The sequence below is a fragment of the Rhizopus delemar genome, genomic scaffold, assembly GCF_000149305.1.
Source record: "Rhizopus delemar RA 99-880 supercont3.2 genomic scaffold, whole genome shotgun sequence".
Classification (NCBI taxonomy): Eukaryota; Fungi; Mucoromycota; class Mucoromycetes; order Mucorales; family Rhizopodaceae; genus Rhizopus; species Rhizopus delemar.
This window is the reverse complement of record NW_027137828.1, coordinates 4018551-4035884: the sequence shown is the minus strand read 5'-3', so window position 1 is coordinate 4035884 and position 17334 is coordinate 4018551. Positions and strand designations below refer to the sequence as shown.

Genomic DNA, 17334 nt, shown 5'->3' with positions numbered 1-17334 from the left:
AAGGGTCCATAAAATTGTTTCTATTTGATGGTTTTTAGTAAAAATTTGCATACCATAAGCTCTAACTGATTAAAGTATTTGTGCAAAATCTCCGCCAAAATCTCCGACATTTCTATTTTCTTATTGCTGTTTTTAACATATTTCTCTTCATCAAATACAGATATTTTAGCAAAGCTATAACACCTATTGTTGGACCATATAGTTACACAAATGTTCAAAGTCTTATTAAAATCTGTAAAGAAGTCATTGATATAGAGCGTGCCCAAAAAAATTGCATACCGCCTATTTTCAAGCGCAGATATCTACAACAAATAGTCGGAATTGGAAAACGAAAATGGTACCAATCGATGCGCAATAACCAAAAATATATATTTCCATATTTGGAATGTAGTTATAGCGCCGATTGAACCGTAAATATCATGATTTATCCATCGTGGCCTGAAGTGCCAATTGTCCTTGCTAAGGAGACTGGATTACATGAATCAACTGTTAGTAGATACTTTATAACGTTGTTTTCAAGTAGGACAGTGAGCACAGGTGATAGACCTGCAGTAGTCTCCAAAGTGACGAAGCGGTTAATCAAAAGAAAAGTCATTGAACGGGTTTTAAAGACTTCCAAAGAGGTATACCGGGAGCCTGTTGGATTTGGCTACGATATCTCATACCAGTCAGAAATTAACGTACTGAAATCAATGGAGTTCCATTTTCTGATAGAAAAAAAGGAGCCATTTCAGACAAAAGTGCATACGTAGCTTCAGTTAAAATGGAACAAGGAGCATCAGGATTTGGCAATGGTTGACTGACAACAAATCGTTTACTTTAATGAAACCAAGATCAACGTATAGGGCTTTGATGGTGGTGATCACTATCGGAAAAGGCCAAGTGACCTTTTTCAACATCATGACCTGGATTTTGTAATTCAGCATGAAGCTAGCAAATTGATGTCCTGGTGTTGTATAACCTCTGAAGGACCAGGATATGCTTGCTGAATTTACGATGGAAAGTTGTACTCGGGTGTTTACCAGCATATTTTGAACACTACGCTTTGTGGTACTATGAAGTACTACAATTTCGACTGGTCCAACATTTAATTTTAGCATGACAATGACCCAAAGCACAAGGCATAATTTACAATGGCCTAGTTATGTAGTAACCAAGAGAGCTATATTAACGATTGGCCAGCTCAGAGCCCGGACTTAAATTCAATCGAGCACGTATGGCATCCATTGAAGTTGTAGCTCAATTATTACGAACGTAGAGCAAAGAACACAGATGTGCTTTGGGAACGAGTTGATGAAATATGAATTGACTTCGATAAATAACTTTGCCAAAGGGATGTAGATAACATTTTGAAAAGAACTCAAGAGATTATTAATAGAAAAGGAGGTTCAACTAAATATTAATAAATAAATTCATTCCGTTCAAATTTTCATTTTTTCAAATTTTCAAATTGCGCGCCTCATACTTCCTTCAATTCTTATCCAATAGGGCTTAAACTCTTTCGGATTTTTCAAGACATGTAGAAGATTTACTATGTGGGAACAGAGGCAGTTTGTGCCATTGTAACAGGATGTGCGCTACAAAAACCAAGAAAAATGGATTCCTTGCAGCAGTTTTGTGACCTACTGTATATACTCAATAATATCAGTCAATACGTTAACAAAATCTTATCAAAATAATGAAATCTGTAACCGCTGAAGAAGCTAAACAAACCTGGATACGCCCTGGTGTACCTAACAGAGAAGATTACTCCAATATTGAATCTTACATTCGTGACATGCTTGATAATTACTTTACTAAATTCTATATTAATGAAGGTCACAAAAATCTTCTAACCGCAATTGAAAATTGGCTTCTGGTGTGCGAAGAAGAATTTGGAGGGCCAGGTAGCATTGGATATGGAGAAATGGGAGAGTATTTGTCAAGACCAGAAGGAGCACGACTGATAACCTTGGAAATCGAAAATATGGCTAAACAAATACAGCAAAATGAAATATCTAGTGACCTTCTAGAAGAAACGCCACAACACATATTGGATTCGCCTAATCCTATACTCAACGATGAACCTTTGCATCCTGAAATACTAATCAAAAAGACAGAAGCGCCTTTCAAAGATCTTGACATTCTGTTCTTGGAAGAATGGAATAGCAGACAAGCAGAAGAAATGGGAAGATTAGAAATTACGCGTCTTTTCAATGAATATTGCACGATGTTAGATGAACAAAAACGTATAGCGAAAAGAAAAGAATATATATCTAATCAACTTGTTTCTGAAATCAATAAATGGAGTCACCCCAAATTTCACGAACCAAAGGCTGTTTCGTCAAAAATCAAAAATTATCTTACAATCAAATATGCCGAATTAAAAAAGATCATCCCGGGAATACATCACAATCCTGTTATGAAAAGAAGGATCAGAAGAGAAGATATCTGGGCCATATACACAAATCAAACAAAAGGCAAGTCCGGGGACGAACTTTTCCAAGACGGGGGCATCTGTAACACACGAAACACGAAAAAGGAAACCCCTATGGTTATAGGAGAGATGCTATCTCAATAGTAAGCGATGCTATGCTAATAGCAAAGGAATTCAAGGACAACAAAAAAAAGAAGAAAACAAAAGAAAAACCAAAAACAGCATAAAAGTATGAAAATCAAAAAACATATAAATATCAGTATCTTTTTATAAATATTTCAATTATTATTATTATCTTACCTATTATTTTCCATTACCTTACTTTATCACAATAAATATCCTTTGAATTCTATTATCTCTTTATTTTATTTATATAAATAGGAAGAACCAATAATCCCTTGAAACTTATATTTCATTGTAAATCCCTTTTATTTTATCTTTACTTTACCTTTACTCTTTTTATTCAATTCAAGTCTGATCAACTTAATAAGATCTGGTGGTCACTAATACCCAAACATACATCTATTCTATTTTACTTCTTTGGATACAAATTATATCCAACACCTTATTCAAATCTCAATATATTATATTAACAACTTACCTCAATCCTATCTAAACCCTGAAACATAAAGATTTCACACAAGCATGAATAATTACAGTTTGGATGAAGAACATGAACTGTAATTTACAGTTCATGACAAGAGACAAAAGGCGCCCCATATTTTTATATAAATAAGATGATTATTTTTAACAAATATTCGATATCCAATAAATCATATCTTCTTACGCTTAAAAAGCAATATTTTCTTATTGGGTCACAATAACCTTTTCTTTTCTTTTTATTTTTACTTATTCTTTCTGATCTGATACCCGAGTTATCACAAATCAAGAAAGATCCCTTTTATTTTTATCTTTTATCAAACAATCTCACACTTAACCTTATTGATCTAATAAGATCTGGTGGTCACTACTCAAATACAATTTACTCTATCAAAAGAGCTGTTAAACGTTCAATCAAGTTACCTAAACTCAAGCCATTCAAGACTTCAAACCTCAAATTAAACAAATCTACATCACTTTAACGCAAGCCAACTCCCAAGTACTAACAAGTTACAGTAGGTCAAAAAACTGCTGCAAGGAATCCATTTTTCTTGGTTTTTGTAGCGCACATCCTGTTACAATGGCACAAACTGCCTCTGTTCCCACATAGTAAATCTTCTACATGTCTTGAAAAATCCGAAAGAGTTTAAGCCCTATTGGATAAGAATTGAAGGAAGTATGAGGCGCGCAATTTGAAAATTTGAAAAAATGAAAATTTGAACGGAATGAATTTATTTATTAATATTTAGTTGAACCTCCTTTTCTATTAATAATCTCTTGAGTTCTTCTCAAAATGTTATCTACATGCCTTTGGCAAAGTTATTTATCGAAGTCAATTCATATTTCATCAACTCGTTCCCAAAGCACATCTGTGTTCTTTGCTCTACGTTCGTAATAATTGAGCTACAACTTCAATGGATGCCATACGTGCTCGATTGAATTTAAGTCCGGGCTCTGAGCTGGCCAATCGTTAATATAGCTCTCTTGGTTACTACATAACTAGGCCATTGTAAATTATGCCTTGTGCTTTGGGTCATTGTCATGCTAAAATTAAATGTTGGACCAGTCGAAATTGTAGTACTTCATAGTACCACAAAGCGTAGTGTTCAAAATATGCTGGTAAACACCCGAGTACAACTTTCCATCGTAAATTCAGCAAGCATATCCTGGTCCTTCAGAGGTTATACAACACCAGGACATCAATTTGCTAGCTTCATGCTGAATTACAAAATCCAGGTCATGATGTTGAAAAAGGTCACTTGGCCTTTTCCGATAGTGATCACCACCATCAAAGCCCTATACGTTGATCTTGGTTTCATTAAAGTAAACGATTTGTTGTCAGTCAACCATTGCCAAATCCTGATGCTCCTTGTTCCATTTTAACTGAAGCTACGTATGCACTTTTGTCTGAAATGGCTCCTTTTTTTCTATCAGAAAATGGAACTTCATTGATTTCAGTACGTTAATTTCTGACTGGTATGAGATATCATAGCCAAATCCAACCAGCTCCCGGTACACCTCTTTAGAAGCCTTTAGAACCCATTCCATGACTTTTCTTTTGATTAACCGCTTCGTCACTTTGGAGACTACTGTAGGTCTACCACCTGTGTTTACTGTCCTACTTGAAAACAGCCGTCTAGAGTATCTACTAACAGTTGATTAATGTAATCCAGGCTCCTTGGAAATATCATACATTGATGTGGATGCGGTTAATGCCTGTTTGTGATCGTTTATTTTCTCCTCTGACAGCCGTTTAGGCATGTGATTGACGATAGGGTAAAAAAGAGAAATAATTTAAATAAGGGAATATAAAATTTAAAATAAAGGAATTGTAAGCGCTTTTATATACCGGCTACATTCTAATCATGTCAAGAATGTGAAAAATTATGATAGCAACCGGTTGGGTCGTATTAAAATTCGTCATTTAAAACATATGTGAACAAGTAAAAAAGGATCTATGAAAGATTTACCGTCCATCCACTATATATATATATACAAACTCCGCACGCGGAGTTTGGTATGCTTAATATGGTAATTGGGGCCACAGAACACGATTCCATCATTTTTAAGCGGAGTTTTTTAAGCCAAAATTGGCTAATTGTGAGATCTACTAAGAACAGTCGTTATTTTTCCTTTTTTATCACTTCACTCAAGAGGGATGACAAGTAGAAGGTCATTAAAAAAGTCCGGATCGAGATACGACTTCTGCAGGTCGAGAAAACCAGCTCCAAAAATTAGCAATTGCATGACAAAAAAGCTTGTGAAACGAAAATCGGCAAATTAGCATTCGTGGTGAACAGGTTATTATAATAGATTCTCATTTTGAAGGCGTTGGTTCGATTCCCGGTAGACGCTCAGCAAACATAGTCTACTTTTTGCATTATTTTTGGGTCTAAGTAACTTACTATTTTTTTTGGAAATATCAAAAGTTTTCGGAAAAATCTTATCAGTTCTGTATGGTAAAACGAATCCCCGTTGCGGAGATGTTGTCTATCTATCGGCTGTGTGTTAACTCGTAAGAATAAAAAGACTTTAAAATTCAACGAGACTGAAAAAATTCTATATTTTTATTTAATATTGTAATATCTGGTATTTATATTCTTTTCATGGAGGCTTAATTAATTATAACTGAAGATCTATCGTGAATAAACTTTAATGTAAAGATCTGTTCCAGGTTATGCAAGTGGGCTGTTTTATAATTATTTCTTAAGCAGATTTGTTTTTATGTCGCATTGCATCCGGAGTTATATTAAAAACTTGCATTGAGTTAAAGGAGTGGAATTAGTTATGACCGAATAATAGAGAAAAGACTGTAATAAATCTTTGTAAAGCATTCACTACTCTAATTTCTTATAAATTGAATATGAATCATGTTTAAAGTATGTTGGAATACGACAGGCTGGTTTCGGACAGATAACAAAACATGTAAAAAAGATATAAAAAGGCCGACCATTTCTTTTTTTTTTTTCTTTCCTTCATCTTTTTATCAGTTTTATCAATCTCCAATGTCTTCTAACTCTGCTAACAACATGCCAACTCTTGCATACATCGCTGAAAGAACTATGACGGCTGAATGTACATTGAAGTAAGTTTACTTTTTAAGTGGGAGGGAAAATAACTAAAGGCAACTGGTAAAAGTTATTTGAAGGAGAACGGTGCCTTTTTTTCTTCGCGCAAATGTAAAGAAGGCTCTGAAATGCGCTTGAACCAGTCCAGCCGGGATGGATTCTTTTGGCGATGCGGCTCAACCACCTGTGCGTGTGGGCGTAGTCGCATTTCTTACTTGGATAGATCCTTCTTTCAAGGTCGCAAGTCCATCATCCATCAAACTCTATTAGTAGTGTACCTCTTTTTGCTTCAAGTTCCGAGCGGAACAATATCCACCATGACTGGTCTTAGTCTGCCAACTGTTCGTAACATTGTTAAAGACGTCTATCAAGTAATGGAGGCAGATCTTTGAATTGAAGATGTCCAAGTTGGTACGTGGTGCTTTGTTTATACTAGAGTATGTAATTAATAAATCATACTTAGGTGGGGTTGATAGTGCTGGACAGCCTATTGTCGTAGAGATAGATGAAAGCAAGTTTGGCAAGAGAAAGTACAACAAGGGGAAGAGAGTCGATGGTGTTTGGGTTGTTGGAGGCGTAGAGCGTACGCCCGAACGTAAGGTGTTCTTGCTGACGGTACCTGACCGCAACCAAAATACCTTGAAGCTCATAATCGATACTTTTGTTAAGGATGGTAACGATTACAATATGTATACGCTAGATGATCAGTGTACCTAACCCTTGTTGACAGGCTCACATGTCATGGTAGACTGTTGGAAAGGATATAAAGGGATCGACAGCGATCCAAGCCGAAGTCTTATTGTTCAAACAGTCAATCATTCCAAAACGTTTCGCGATCCAAAGACAGGTGCCTGCACTAACACCATTGAAGGCACGTACTTCTATAGATCATAGAATTCTTAAACGATGCTAACAACCAGCTATTAGGCACTTGGAATGGTATCAAACGAGGAGTGACCAGCCGTCATCGCACAGCATCGATGATGCCATGGAAATTAGTGGAGTTCATCTGGCGAAGAAAACATGCTGACAATCACTGGAAGGCAATGCTTGCTTGTTTTTCGCAAGTGTCATTCACCAGAGCAGGTATTGCCAACCAAGGCCCATTGGTATCTTTGCTGACAACCGTCCTAGAAGATGCCACTGGTGATCAGGGCGATGAAGAGCCATTTATTTTTATCTCAGATGAAGATTCCAATAGCGAATCTGACGGAAATGATACCTCTGCACCTACTACCCCCGTAAAAAACTCCGAACTGCTTAAAATAAACAAATAAAATTTTCATTGATAACCATAAAAATCAGGGCTTATAGCGCCTATTTTCTTTCCCCATTTATTTCCGCATATTACCATTTTTGGAAATAAAGGTTACATCATCTAAAAATTGACGATCCAGGCTTTCAAATGATGTATAGAACACGTCTGTACGCTCAAGTTTAGCTCCGCTACAGCCTTCCAAAACGATGGACGGTAAATCTTTCATTTAGCCCCGATAATCGACGAATAAATGCACTTTCTATTGAGGTACAAACAGTCAAGGTTTGAGATAGTTTGGTGCAGTACCCATGGACAACCAGCTGTAAAACCTGAATTTTGCAATTCCTTGCAGCAGTTTTGTGACCTACTGTATATTTTTTGTATATATATATATATATATATATATATTTTTATTGGAAAAGTTCTCGGAGCTCCTTATCTAACGTAATAGATACCATTCTTTGACATTCGGTTCTCCATTGTGTATCCGGTATGGAATATGGTTTCAGACGGTTTCCATGAACTCTCCTTATATGAGTATCTTGTGCATCTACATTCTTGATGTGATACGTTCCTTTTCCTAAAATGTGATGAACAATAAAAGGACCTTCCCACTTATCCTGTAATTTTCCAGACCATGACGTTGTTAAGTACCTTTTATACAATAGTACTACTTCTCCTAACTTGAAGGGTGGTTTAAGCTCTTTTCGCTGATCAAGTAGTTTATTTTCAATGGCCTTTTTTTGAGCTGCTTGAGTTGTTTTAATTGATTTCACCGCTTGTTCCCTAATTTTGTTGAGATTGTGTAACTGGTGTGCTGTTCGGTGAAACAAAATTGCGTCAAATTGTGGGGATTTCTTATTATAGATTTGATGTTCCATATCAAAAGGTGTTTTTGGTTCATACCCATACATTAAACTAAACGGACTATGTTTCGTAGTAGCTTGCTTCATTGATCTACAGTGGGTGGAAAAATGGTTCCAATGTTTTCAACTTGCAACTTTAAAGCTTTATATCTTTTGAACTACAAAGAGTAGCGGCTCACAAAAACATGCATTTTGTAGCGCCTTTCAAGCTAATATTAGTGCAAAAAGTTTTTGCCTGTACCGTTACACAATCGGGAAAAAATTAAGACTAAATACAAAAACCGACATTGGAACCATTTTTCCACTACAACTGTATATAAGTTTATTTGTTAATTGGTGGAGCTTTCGCTGGAGTTTTTTGGCTAATTATGAGTCATACTGTTCCGACTACCGCCGAAAAAGCCTACGTGACTTATAAAAGTAATTTATCCCCGGTCAAATATTTTTTTTTCCTTTTCTTTCTCCATATATCGAAGCTCTAGGGTATCACTACACGTATGGTTCGCGCTCTCTCTAAAAACAAGCAAGAAAGCATCAAATCGTTGGTTTTACAGAACAAGCCATACTCAGTGATAATGGAACGTATTCCAAACTTAAAAAAATTTACCTTAAGCAGATATGCCAACAAGTTTTCTCCTGGTAGAGTAACAGCAAACCCTGGTAGAAAGGCTGTTCTAAGCGTTACCACCAAGTCTTATATACGTAAGCAGATTGTTAATGGTACCCTCAAGACTGCAAAGGCTGTTCATAAGTATCTAGTATGCACTGGTCACGCTATTAGTTACTCAGGCACCATTAAGGTTATGAAAAGCATGAACTTCCATGCTAAGATCAAGGTAAAAAAGCCTTTACTGACTAAGGTTCAGAAGGCAAGACGACTAGCATGGGCGGAAGAGCATAAAAACTGGACAAGCGACGACTGGAGACGCATGGTATTCAGTGACGAAACAAAAGTTAATGTTTACGGCTCAGATGGTTGCAAGTACTATTGGAGTCGACCAGATGATAAACTTTAACCCCATCATCTCGACTTAACAGTTAAAGGAGGGGGTGGTAGCATTATGGTACGTGGTTGTATTACCTATGACGGACCTGGTTATACATGCTGGATTAGTGAAGGCACGATGAAAGCTTCTGATTACGTCGGAATACTTGGTAAAACTCTTATGGATATCCTTGAGTACTACGACTACCATCCTCAGGACATCTATTTTCAGCAGGATAACGATCCTAAACACACGTCTAAGCTAGCTAGGCAATGGTTCAAGGACAATAACTTCAAGTGTGATCATACCTTCAACTGGTCTTCACAAAGTCCAGATCTAAACCCAATAGAGTACATCTGGCACCACCTTAAGCTCAAGTTAAGTGCCTATGATACTAGGGCAAAAGGTGTGCATGAACTATGGAATCGCGTTGAAAAAGAATGGTCTACTTTTACAGCAGAAAACTGTAGGAGATGCATAGATAGTATGCCTGATCGTTGTAGAGCTGTAATTGCTGCGAAAGGCGGTCATACAAGATATTAATAAAATAATGCACATAGTGGAAAAATGGTTCCAATGTCGGTTTTTGTATTTAGTCTTAATTTTTTCCCGATTGTGTAACGGTACAGGCAAAAACTTTTTGCACTAATATTAGCTTGAAAGGCGCTACAAAATGCATGTTTTTGTGAGCCGCTACTCTTTGTAATTCAAAAGATATAAAGCTTTAAAGTTGCAAGTTGAAAACATTGGAACCATTTTTCCACCCACTGTATATGCGAACAAGACTGCTGGTAGATATTGATCCCAATCTTTCTTTTCATCACCTAATCGTCTTTGTAAAATTTGCCCCAGGGTTCTATTGAATCTTTCGATGAGACCATTGCTCTGCGGGTTATACGGTGTTGTTGTTTTATGAATAATAGAATAGCTCCTGCAAACTTGGCGAACTAAATCACTCAAAAAGGGTTTTCCATTATCCGTTACTATGATTGTAGGACAGCCATGCCTACAAATGATTTCTTCATATAAAAATAATGCTACCTCGGATGATGTTTGGAATCGCATGGGTTTAGCTTCTACGTATTTTGTTAGATAATCTATTCCTGCGATGATGTAGCGATATCCTGCTCTTGATGTTTGAACATGCTTTACATTTAATGCCACGCGGTCAAAAGGTTTTATTGATACTGGTACCGGATAAAGCTCTTCTCTCAAGGTTTTAGGTCCATGCACTTGACATCTTGGGCATTTCTTGATATATTCTTGTATTTCGCGCGCCATTTTTTCCCAATAGTATCTAGTAGCAATTTTGTGCAAGGTATTATTATAGGCTAAGTGTCCTCCCAATGGATGTTGATGATAGGTATCCATGATGTTTTGAGCTTCTTCTTTATTCAGGACTTTGCGGATAATTCCGTTTGTAGTATTGTATCGATAGAGTGTGTTTTGATAAATAGTATAATTGATAGATTCTTTTACAAGATGTTTTGCAACTTTTGTTGAGGTGTTATCAGGTATTTTCAGCGTGAGTAAATATTCTTTTAATATCTTGATTTTTTCTTCTTCCATGATTGTGTTGTATCTTACTGAGAGTTTTGAATTGAATATTGTAATTGAGCTGTATTTTTTTTTTTTGTGTTTATTTCTACTACCCCTCCCTTCCTCCATATTTTTGATTAATGTACATTGGTAGTTTGCTTTTTTTTTGATGTTATTATTTGGTTGTATTTAGTATCCTAATCTGGATAAAAAGTCAGCACTTTCGTTTATTCTTCCAGGGCGATATTTGATGTCATATTCGTATTCGGTTAGTATGGTGATCCACTTTGCTATAATTCCTGTTGGGTTTGTTGTGTTCAATAATCCTTTGAGGGCAGAATGGTCGGTGATAACGATGAATTTTCTTCCGAGTAAATAGGGTCTAAAAAGCTTTACTGCCCAGATTACGGCCAAACATTCCAGTTTTGATACACCATAGTTAACTTCACTTGACTTGAGACTTCTGCTGGCATATATAATAGGATGTTCGTGTCCATTTTCATCAAGTTGTGTAAGAATACAGCCAAGACCCAGTCTAGATGCATCGGTCACAAGGATAAAATCCTTGTCGAAGTCAGGTCTTGCTAAAATAGGTGCTTCCGTTAACATCTTCTTTAATTTTTCAAACGATTCAGTAGTTTTTGTGGACCATGGAATTTTCTTGGATGTCTTTGTTTGGTCGTGTAATGGTCGGGCTATGGCAGCAAAGTTTTGTATGAATCTTCTATAATATGAAGCTAAACCAAGAAATCCTCTTATTTGGGTAAGAGTTTTTGGTATCGGATAGCTCTGAATCTTTTCGATTTTGCTTGGATCAGTTTTTAAACCATCCTTAGTCACAATATACCCTAGAAACTTGAGATGATCTTTGAAGAAAAAGCATTTTTCTGGGTTGAGCTTTAAGTTAGCTATCTTGATACAATTAAAGACTTGTTCTAGATGCGTTAGGTGTTCTTGAGGGTTGTTTGAATATATATTCAAATCGTCAATGTAGGCTACTAAACATTGATTTATGAGAGGCCGAAAGCAAAGGTCAATTAAGCGTTGGAAAGTTGCAGGTGAATTTACTAACCCCATCGGCAAGGTGTTATAATGATACACACCATATTTTGTTGTAAAAGCCGTTAGCTCTTTACTGTTTTCTTCCATAGGAACTTGATGAAACCCGGATCTCATATCGAGGGCAGAGAAAATCTTTGCTTTTCCCAGGGTGTCTAGTAGATCATCAATTCTTGGCAAAGGATAGGAATCCTTTTTGGTTATTGCATTGAGCTTACGATAATCTATAACCATGCGATATTCGCCATTCTTCTTTTTTACTAAAATAACTGGAGCAGCCCAAGGACTGTTTGATGGAGATATTACCCCTAGCTTGCAATACTTGTTCAATTCTTTTTGCAGATATTCAGATTCTACAGGGCTGAGACGATATGGCCTATGACTTATAGGTTGTTTATTCTCTTCGATAACGATTTTATGTGATATCAGATGTGTATAACCGATCGTATCGTTATTCCAATCAAATATTTCTTCATATTTGTGTATTAAAGTTCGTAATTTCTTTTCAATACGTTGATCCACTTTGCCAACCTCTAAATTTGAATATGTTTCCTGTGCAATTGTTTCTTCTTCGGTGCTTTGTTCATGCTTTGAACTATGTTCTAAAGCAAATAAATCTACGTCTCTATTAAACTGATATCCTTGAACTGTATCTTCGCTTTGCAGATTAAACTTTTCAAGTCTTCCTATTTCTTCATTGGGTTTAAGGTATATGTCTTGATTGGATCGATTGTATATGTGTACGTCAATGCTTTTCTTGTTTATGATGATACTAGTGTTTAAATCGAAATATCCCATAACTTGCAGAATATTTTTATTGGTGACTTCAAAACTGTATGTGATGTTTCTTGAATGATGAGGAGGCTTCTCCAGATGAAAAGTGTTTGATGTGTTTGCATATAAGATCATTCCTTCTTTGGAAGCTCGTACGATTTGATCTTGATCAGTTTCCTCGATATTCACATCTTGTTCTGAATCGTCTTCTAATATTAGTAAAGAGTCTTGTTCTTCCTCTTCTGACGATCCTTCCTCATCTTCACTACTATATTTTTCAATTTCTTCTTCAGTAGAGGTTTCCTCGGTGTCTTCTTCAGAATTTTCATTTTCAAAGTGAACATGTTTAGTTGTAGAATTTGTTAAACTGATTGGGATTCTGATATGTTTGTGTATATGAGGTGACTCTAGGCACTGCTTCTTGCTTTCGTAAAAATGAAATAGGTAATTCGGCTTTTTGATTTTTATAAGAGACCTTCAGAGATGAACTATTGAAGTCAATCCTTGCTTTGGCTCGATTTAACCAATTATTTCCAATGATAAGGTGGGATGGGCATGATGGCAAAACTTCTACTATACATGGTATGGTCATACTATCTTTTACCTCAATAGGAACATCGTAAATTACACCTAAAGCAGGTTGCTTTGTTCCGTTTCCCAAAGTAAATACAGTGGGTCAAAATACCTCACAAACCTCAGCACTTTTTGAGGTTGTAGTCTTCTGGATTACTCAATAATATTTGCATCTTTCTCAAATTTTGCACAGGTGCTGTCCAATACGTTGAGTATATTTGCACAAAGTTCCGACGACGGAAATTGAAAAATGAGCGAATAAGTAACTATGAACTGGAGGCGGTCTATTTGTGAGGTATTTTGACTTCCATCAATTATTTCTTTTCTCCGCCATAGGTCATTCCAAACAATGTTGCGGCAAGTTTTAAATATTTCCCGGATAGCGCAGTCACCCCGGGACATAAAATTTAAACTTTGGAAAAGAATTTGTTGTAAACATAGTTATTTTCTATAAGATATCAGTTATATTAAAACAAATAACGATACACAAAAGATTAAACTATGATTGAACAATTCCACACTTTTCCAAATTTAGAACAATAAGATCAGTATTTGTCATCCTAGCGAGTCTAATCAATTGTCAACCCCAAAAGGTAATTAGATCAAAGTTAATTGACTGGTTATTATTTCTATTGTTCAACTTCAGATGCATATATTAGAACATCGACAAGCTTTAGCTTAATCATTGGTTCTTCAGCACGACATCGTTGCCGAGTCTATATCTTTTATATCTACGCTCACAAAGAATATAAATAGATGCCAACTTTTTATCCATTAAACGGGGGCTCTTTTGCAATATAAAGAAATCTGCAATAAAGAAGGATTTTAATTTTATATTGCTGCTATTGTTTTTTTGTTTAATTTTTTTATTTAATCTTACGATTAAAACATATACAGTGAGCGACAAAACTGTCCCAATGTTTTGTAATTTTCTCTTTTATGGCTTGTAGCGTTATGGTTAGCATATTAACCTATGACTTGCTGTATATCATCCGATAGCCAACATCATGCAGAAGTAAATAACATAAAGCAAAGGCCGATTAAAGTACCGCAAATGGAGATAGAGGAAATCGAAAACAAGCGGTGCATTGGGACAGTTTTGTCGCATTTTCAAAAAAATATAAAGTGGTTTATTTATTTGATATTAACAGCCGGTCCAACATCCTTTATTCTTTATACAGTGTTTTATACGCTTAGACATTGTTTTTATGACCTTTTGGCACTTTTCCGACTTCATTAAGTCATACCAAAGTTTAGTTACTCGTTCGTATAATTCATTCATACCTTTTGATGCTGTTTCATAATCATTCAGCCTTCTATTTAACAATAGTCACGTATTCTCAGTTGGATTGAAGTCAGAGAGTGTGCAGGTCACTCCAGGATGTTGTAGAACTGCTGTTTAAGATATTTTCTACTAATTTGATCGAATGCTTAGTATCATTCTCATGTTAAAAAATCACCTGCTGACGTTCCAATTCTAATTTATCGATGTTAAACTCGGTAGTACGCTCCAACTCATCTTCAGAAATCTCTTTGTACAATACTTTGTCTATGTTACCATTTATTTTGCACATCCAACCGACCCCAGTATAGATAATGACGCTTGAAAGCATATACTGCCTCCACCATGCTTAACAGTCATCTTGACATGATGCGATTTCAAGCTTTCTCCCGATCGAATCCAAGTCCAGGTGCGTCCATCCGAGTTAAATCTATTTATTTTCGTCTCTTCTGACCAAACAACACGTTTCCAATCATCTATTGTCCAATCCTTGTGAGCCATACACCAAGAAAGCCTCTTGCAGATATTTTTCGCACTAAGCAAAGCCGTCTTCGGCTTCTCAATCGCACCAAGACCGGCCTTACGGAGGGTTCTGCGCACAGTCACAGCAATTACTTTCCTTCCAATATCCTTTTCTAGTTCTTTAGCCACCTTTGCTGCACTAGACCTGCGGGTTTTGGTCACTTGACGCACACAATAACGTTCATCAACCATAGATAAAATCTTGCGTCGGCCGCCTTTTGGCTTATGAATTCCAAAGCAATGGGATTTTCGGAGTCTCCCAACTGTACTCTTACTTAAACCAGTAGAACTTTCCTCTTCCCGGGCCGAGCTACCTTGTTTAAGTAAAGAAATTGCTTGAACAACTGTTACTTGAGAGGCTTGTTTCATGTTGGGATATAATGGGCGAGTAATAAATTAGTAGGAGTTTAAAACTCCAGCAATGAGTAAATATAGACTTAGAGACGTATGATGCACTATCATAAGCAGTATGGTACATATATACAGCTTGTGGGTCGATATTTTATCATATTTTATATTTTTTTGAAAATGCGACAAAACTGTCCCAATGCACCGCTTGTTTTCGATTCCCTCTATCTCCATTTGCGGTACTTTAATCGGCCTTTGCTTTATGTTATTTACTTCTGCATGATGTTGGCTATCGGATGATATACAGCAAGTCATAGGTTAATATGCTAACCATAACGCTACAAGCCATAAAAGAGAAAATTACAAAACATTGGGACAATTTTGTCGCTCACTGTAAATCGTGCTATCTATTATGTCCGTTTTCATCTTGAGTTATTATTGCGTTGAGATGTGGTTGATGATGTTCAGGCTCATTTATGGGTTTTTTTAAGTTTTGGGTGTTCGATTGACCATTATTTTCGTTATTGAAAACAACCGACCCTTTTAGTTTTTTGACATCTGATTTTGGTTTTGATATGTTTGCTGTGGTTGACCATCAAAGCCGTTTCTAAATTGATTGCTATTTCCATTATTGTGTCTGTTCTGGTTATTGTATCCATTACTATTATAGATATTTCCATATCCATTTCCGTGATTGGATCTGCTATAATTATTGTGTCGATAATTATTGTAGCCATTTCCGTCATTTTGATTGTAGCTATTATAATAGTTTCCTCTGTTATGTCTATTGTAGTACCTGTTTGAACCATTATTGTATGATTGGGCATTTAGTTCGTTTCGGATTGCTTTTTGAATCATGCTGTAAATGTCTTGTTGATTGTCCTGATGATTATGTTGGCTATGCTGTTGTCTATCTAACCGATACCTATAGTATTGATCATTCGGTTGTTCAGATACTTCTAATGCGCTTAATTGTTTTGATCCATTAAGTGTATTAGTCATGATAGGGGCCGATCCTAATCTAATATTATTACGAATGTCATTGATAGGAATCAAGTTTGTAGATCTTTCATCAGTGTCGACAATTTCAACATTATGGTTGTTCAAATTGTGTCTTTCATTAAATATATCATCATCATGATAAATTAAAGCATTGTTGATGTTGCGTGGTATGAATGGATTGTCGACCATAGCGATTTTTCGGGGTCTATGGGCATTCCACTGTTATGTTCTGGTAAAGTAAAAGAAATAACAAAGATTTTACTTTTTGAGACTGAACTTTATTTAAGACAATCTTAATTGTTAAAAAGAAATCATTACAAAGTCTACTATTTATATTCTTCTATCAGTTGGCGGGTAAATGAGTAGTTATGAGCGTAGATCCAATCATTGACACGTTTGATTGAATAGTGATCACTGAATCGATTATGAAAATTTTTAATTCGTTGTTTTTATAGATCTTATTGTTCTTTAACTGATCTGGGAGAGTTGTCCCGTCTTCATTGAGAGGAAAGATATATTTATATGGAATACCTCCAGTCAGATCAAAGTTGACTAGGTACCTGATCCATTATTATTCATTTACAGAAATGATGAATAGTAAAGATCATGACTTATTTAGTGTTCATGTTTACTTTATAGAATGAATCTAATAGTGATAGTTTTATATAGAAAGAAGAAGAATATATTTTATTTAATAAAGATTTAGATTATTATCTTTTATCAATTTTAATATACTTCTTTTAGTTGCGATTATTCAATGTCCGTTATAATCAGACTCTGTTCTACAACACCTTGTAACAAAATGTTAGCAGAGCTTCTTTATTTTTTATTCTTTTAGAATATACACGTATTCTTTTTTTATAATGTAAAAGTAGTTTGCATTTCTATGAAGTGTACTTGTTGTTAGATGATTGTTTTCATTTGAACAATGAACTTTTTATAGCTATACTCTTTTCTTTTCTTTTTTTTTAACTTCGTCTTTTTTTTTAACTTAGTCTTTTTTTAACTTAGTCTTTTTTTAACTTAGTCTTTTTTTTTACC

General features: G+C 35.7%; 8 protein-coding genes across 8 annotated transcripts; 4 read left to right on the top strand and 4 right to left on the bottom strand.

Annotated features, from left to right (window-relative positions):
- Nucleotides 1-758: 758 nt before the first annotated feature.
- Nucleotides 759-1028, bottom strand: RO3G_03809 (uncharacterized protein; the record flags this gene model as incomplete). The annotated part of the gene is made up of 1 exon (XM_067658399.1): nucleotides 759-1028. The coding sequence occupies one exon, from the start codon at nucleotides 1026-1028 to the stop codon at nucleotides 759-761; it is 270 nt and encodes an 89-aa protein (XP_067514500.1).
- Nucleotides 1029-1818: 790 nt separating this feature from the next.
- On the bottom strand, nucleotides 1819-2124 carry RO3G_03808 (uncharacterized protein; the record flags this gene model as incomplete). The annotated part of the gene is made up of 1 exon (XM_067658398.1): nucleotides 1819-2124. One exon carries the CDS (start codon nucleotides 2122-2124, stop codon nucleotides 1819-1821), a length of 306 nt encoding a protein of 101 aa, XP_067514499.1.
- A 2005-nt stretch (nucleotides 2125-4129) lies between these two features.
- RO3G_03807 (uncharacterized protein) lies at nucleotides 4130-4399 on the top strand (the record flags this gene model as incomplete). Its single annotated transcript, XM_067658397.1, has 1 exon — nucleotides 4130-4399. The coding sequence occupies one exon, from the start codon at nucleotides 4130-4132 to the stop codon at nucleotides 4397-4399; it is 270 nt and encodes an 89-aa protein (XP_067514498.1).
- Nucleotides 4400-6021: 1622 nt separating this feature from the next.
- RO3G_03806 (uncharacterized protein) lies at nucleotides 6022-6801 on the top strand (the record flags this gene model as incomplete). The annotated part of the gene is made up of 3 exons (XM_067658396.1): nucleotides 6022-6101; nucleotides 6287-6429; nucleotides 6548-6801. The coding sequence occupies 3 exons, from the start codon at nucleotides 6022-6024 to the stop codon at nucleotides 6799-6801; spliced, it is 477 nt and encodes a 158-aa protein (XP_067514497.1).
- Nucleotides 6802-8783: 1982 nt separating this feature from the next.
- On the top strand, nucleotides 8784-9224 carry RO3G_03805 (uncharacterized protein; the record flags this gene model as incomplete). The annotated part of the gene is made up of 1 exon (XM_067658395.1): nucleotides 8784-9224. One exon carries the CDS (start codon nucleotides 8784-8786, stop codon nucleotides 9222-9224), a length of 441 nt encoding a protein of 146 aa, XP_067514496.1.
- Nucleotides 9225-11072: 1848 nt separating this feature from the next.
- On the top strand, nucleotides 11073-11321 carry RO3G_03804 (uncharacterized protein; the record flags this gene model as incomplete). Its single annotated transcript, XM_067658394.1, has 2 exons — nucleotides 11073-11104; nucleotides 11216-11321. The coding sequence occupies 2 exons, from the start codon at nucleotides 11073-11075 to the stop codon at nucleotides 11319-11321; spliced, it is 138 nt and encodes a 45-aa protein (XP_067514495.1).
- Nucleotides 11322-14587: 3266 nt separating this feature from the next.
- On the bottom strand, nucleotides 14588-15135 carry RO3G_03803 (uncharacterized protein; the record flags this gene model as incomplete). The annotated part of the gene is made up of 2 exons (XM_067658393.1): nucleotides 14588-14688; nucleotides 14757-15135. The coding sequence occupies 2 exons, from the start codon at nucleotides 15133-15135 to the stop codon at nucleotides 14588-14590; spliced, it is 480 nt and encodes a 159-aa protein (XP_067514494.1).
- Nucleotides 15136-15834: 699 nt separating this feature from the next.
- Nucleotides 15835-16482, bottom strand: RO3G_03802 (uncharacterized protein; the record flags this gene model as incomplete). Its single annotated transcript, XM_067658392.1, has 1 exon — nucleotides 15835-16482. One exon carries the CDS (start codon nucleotides 16480-16482, stop codon nucleotides 15835-15837), a length of 648 nt encoding a protein of 215 aa, XP_067514493.1.
- Nucleotides 16483-17334: the final 852 nt, after the last annotated feature.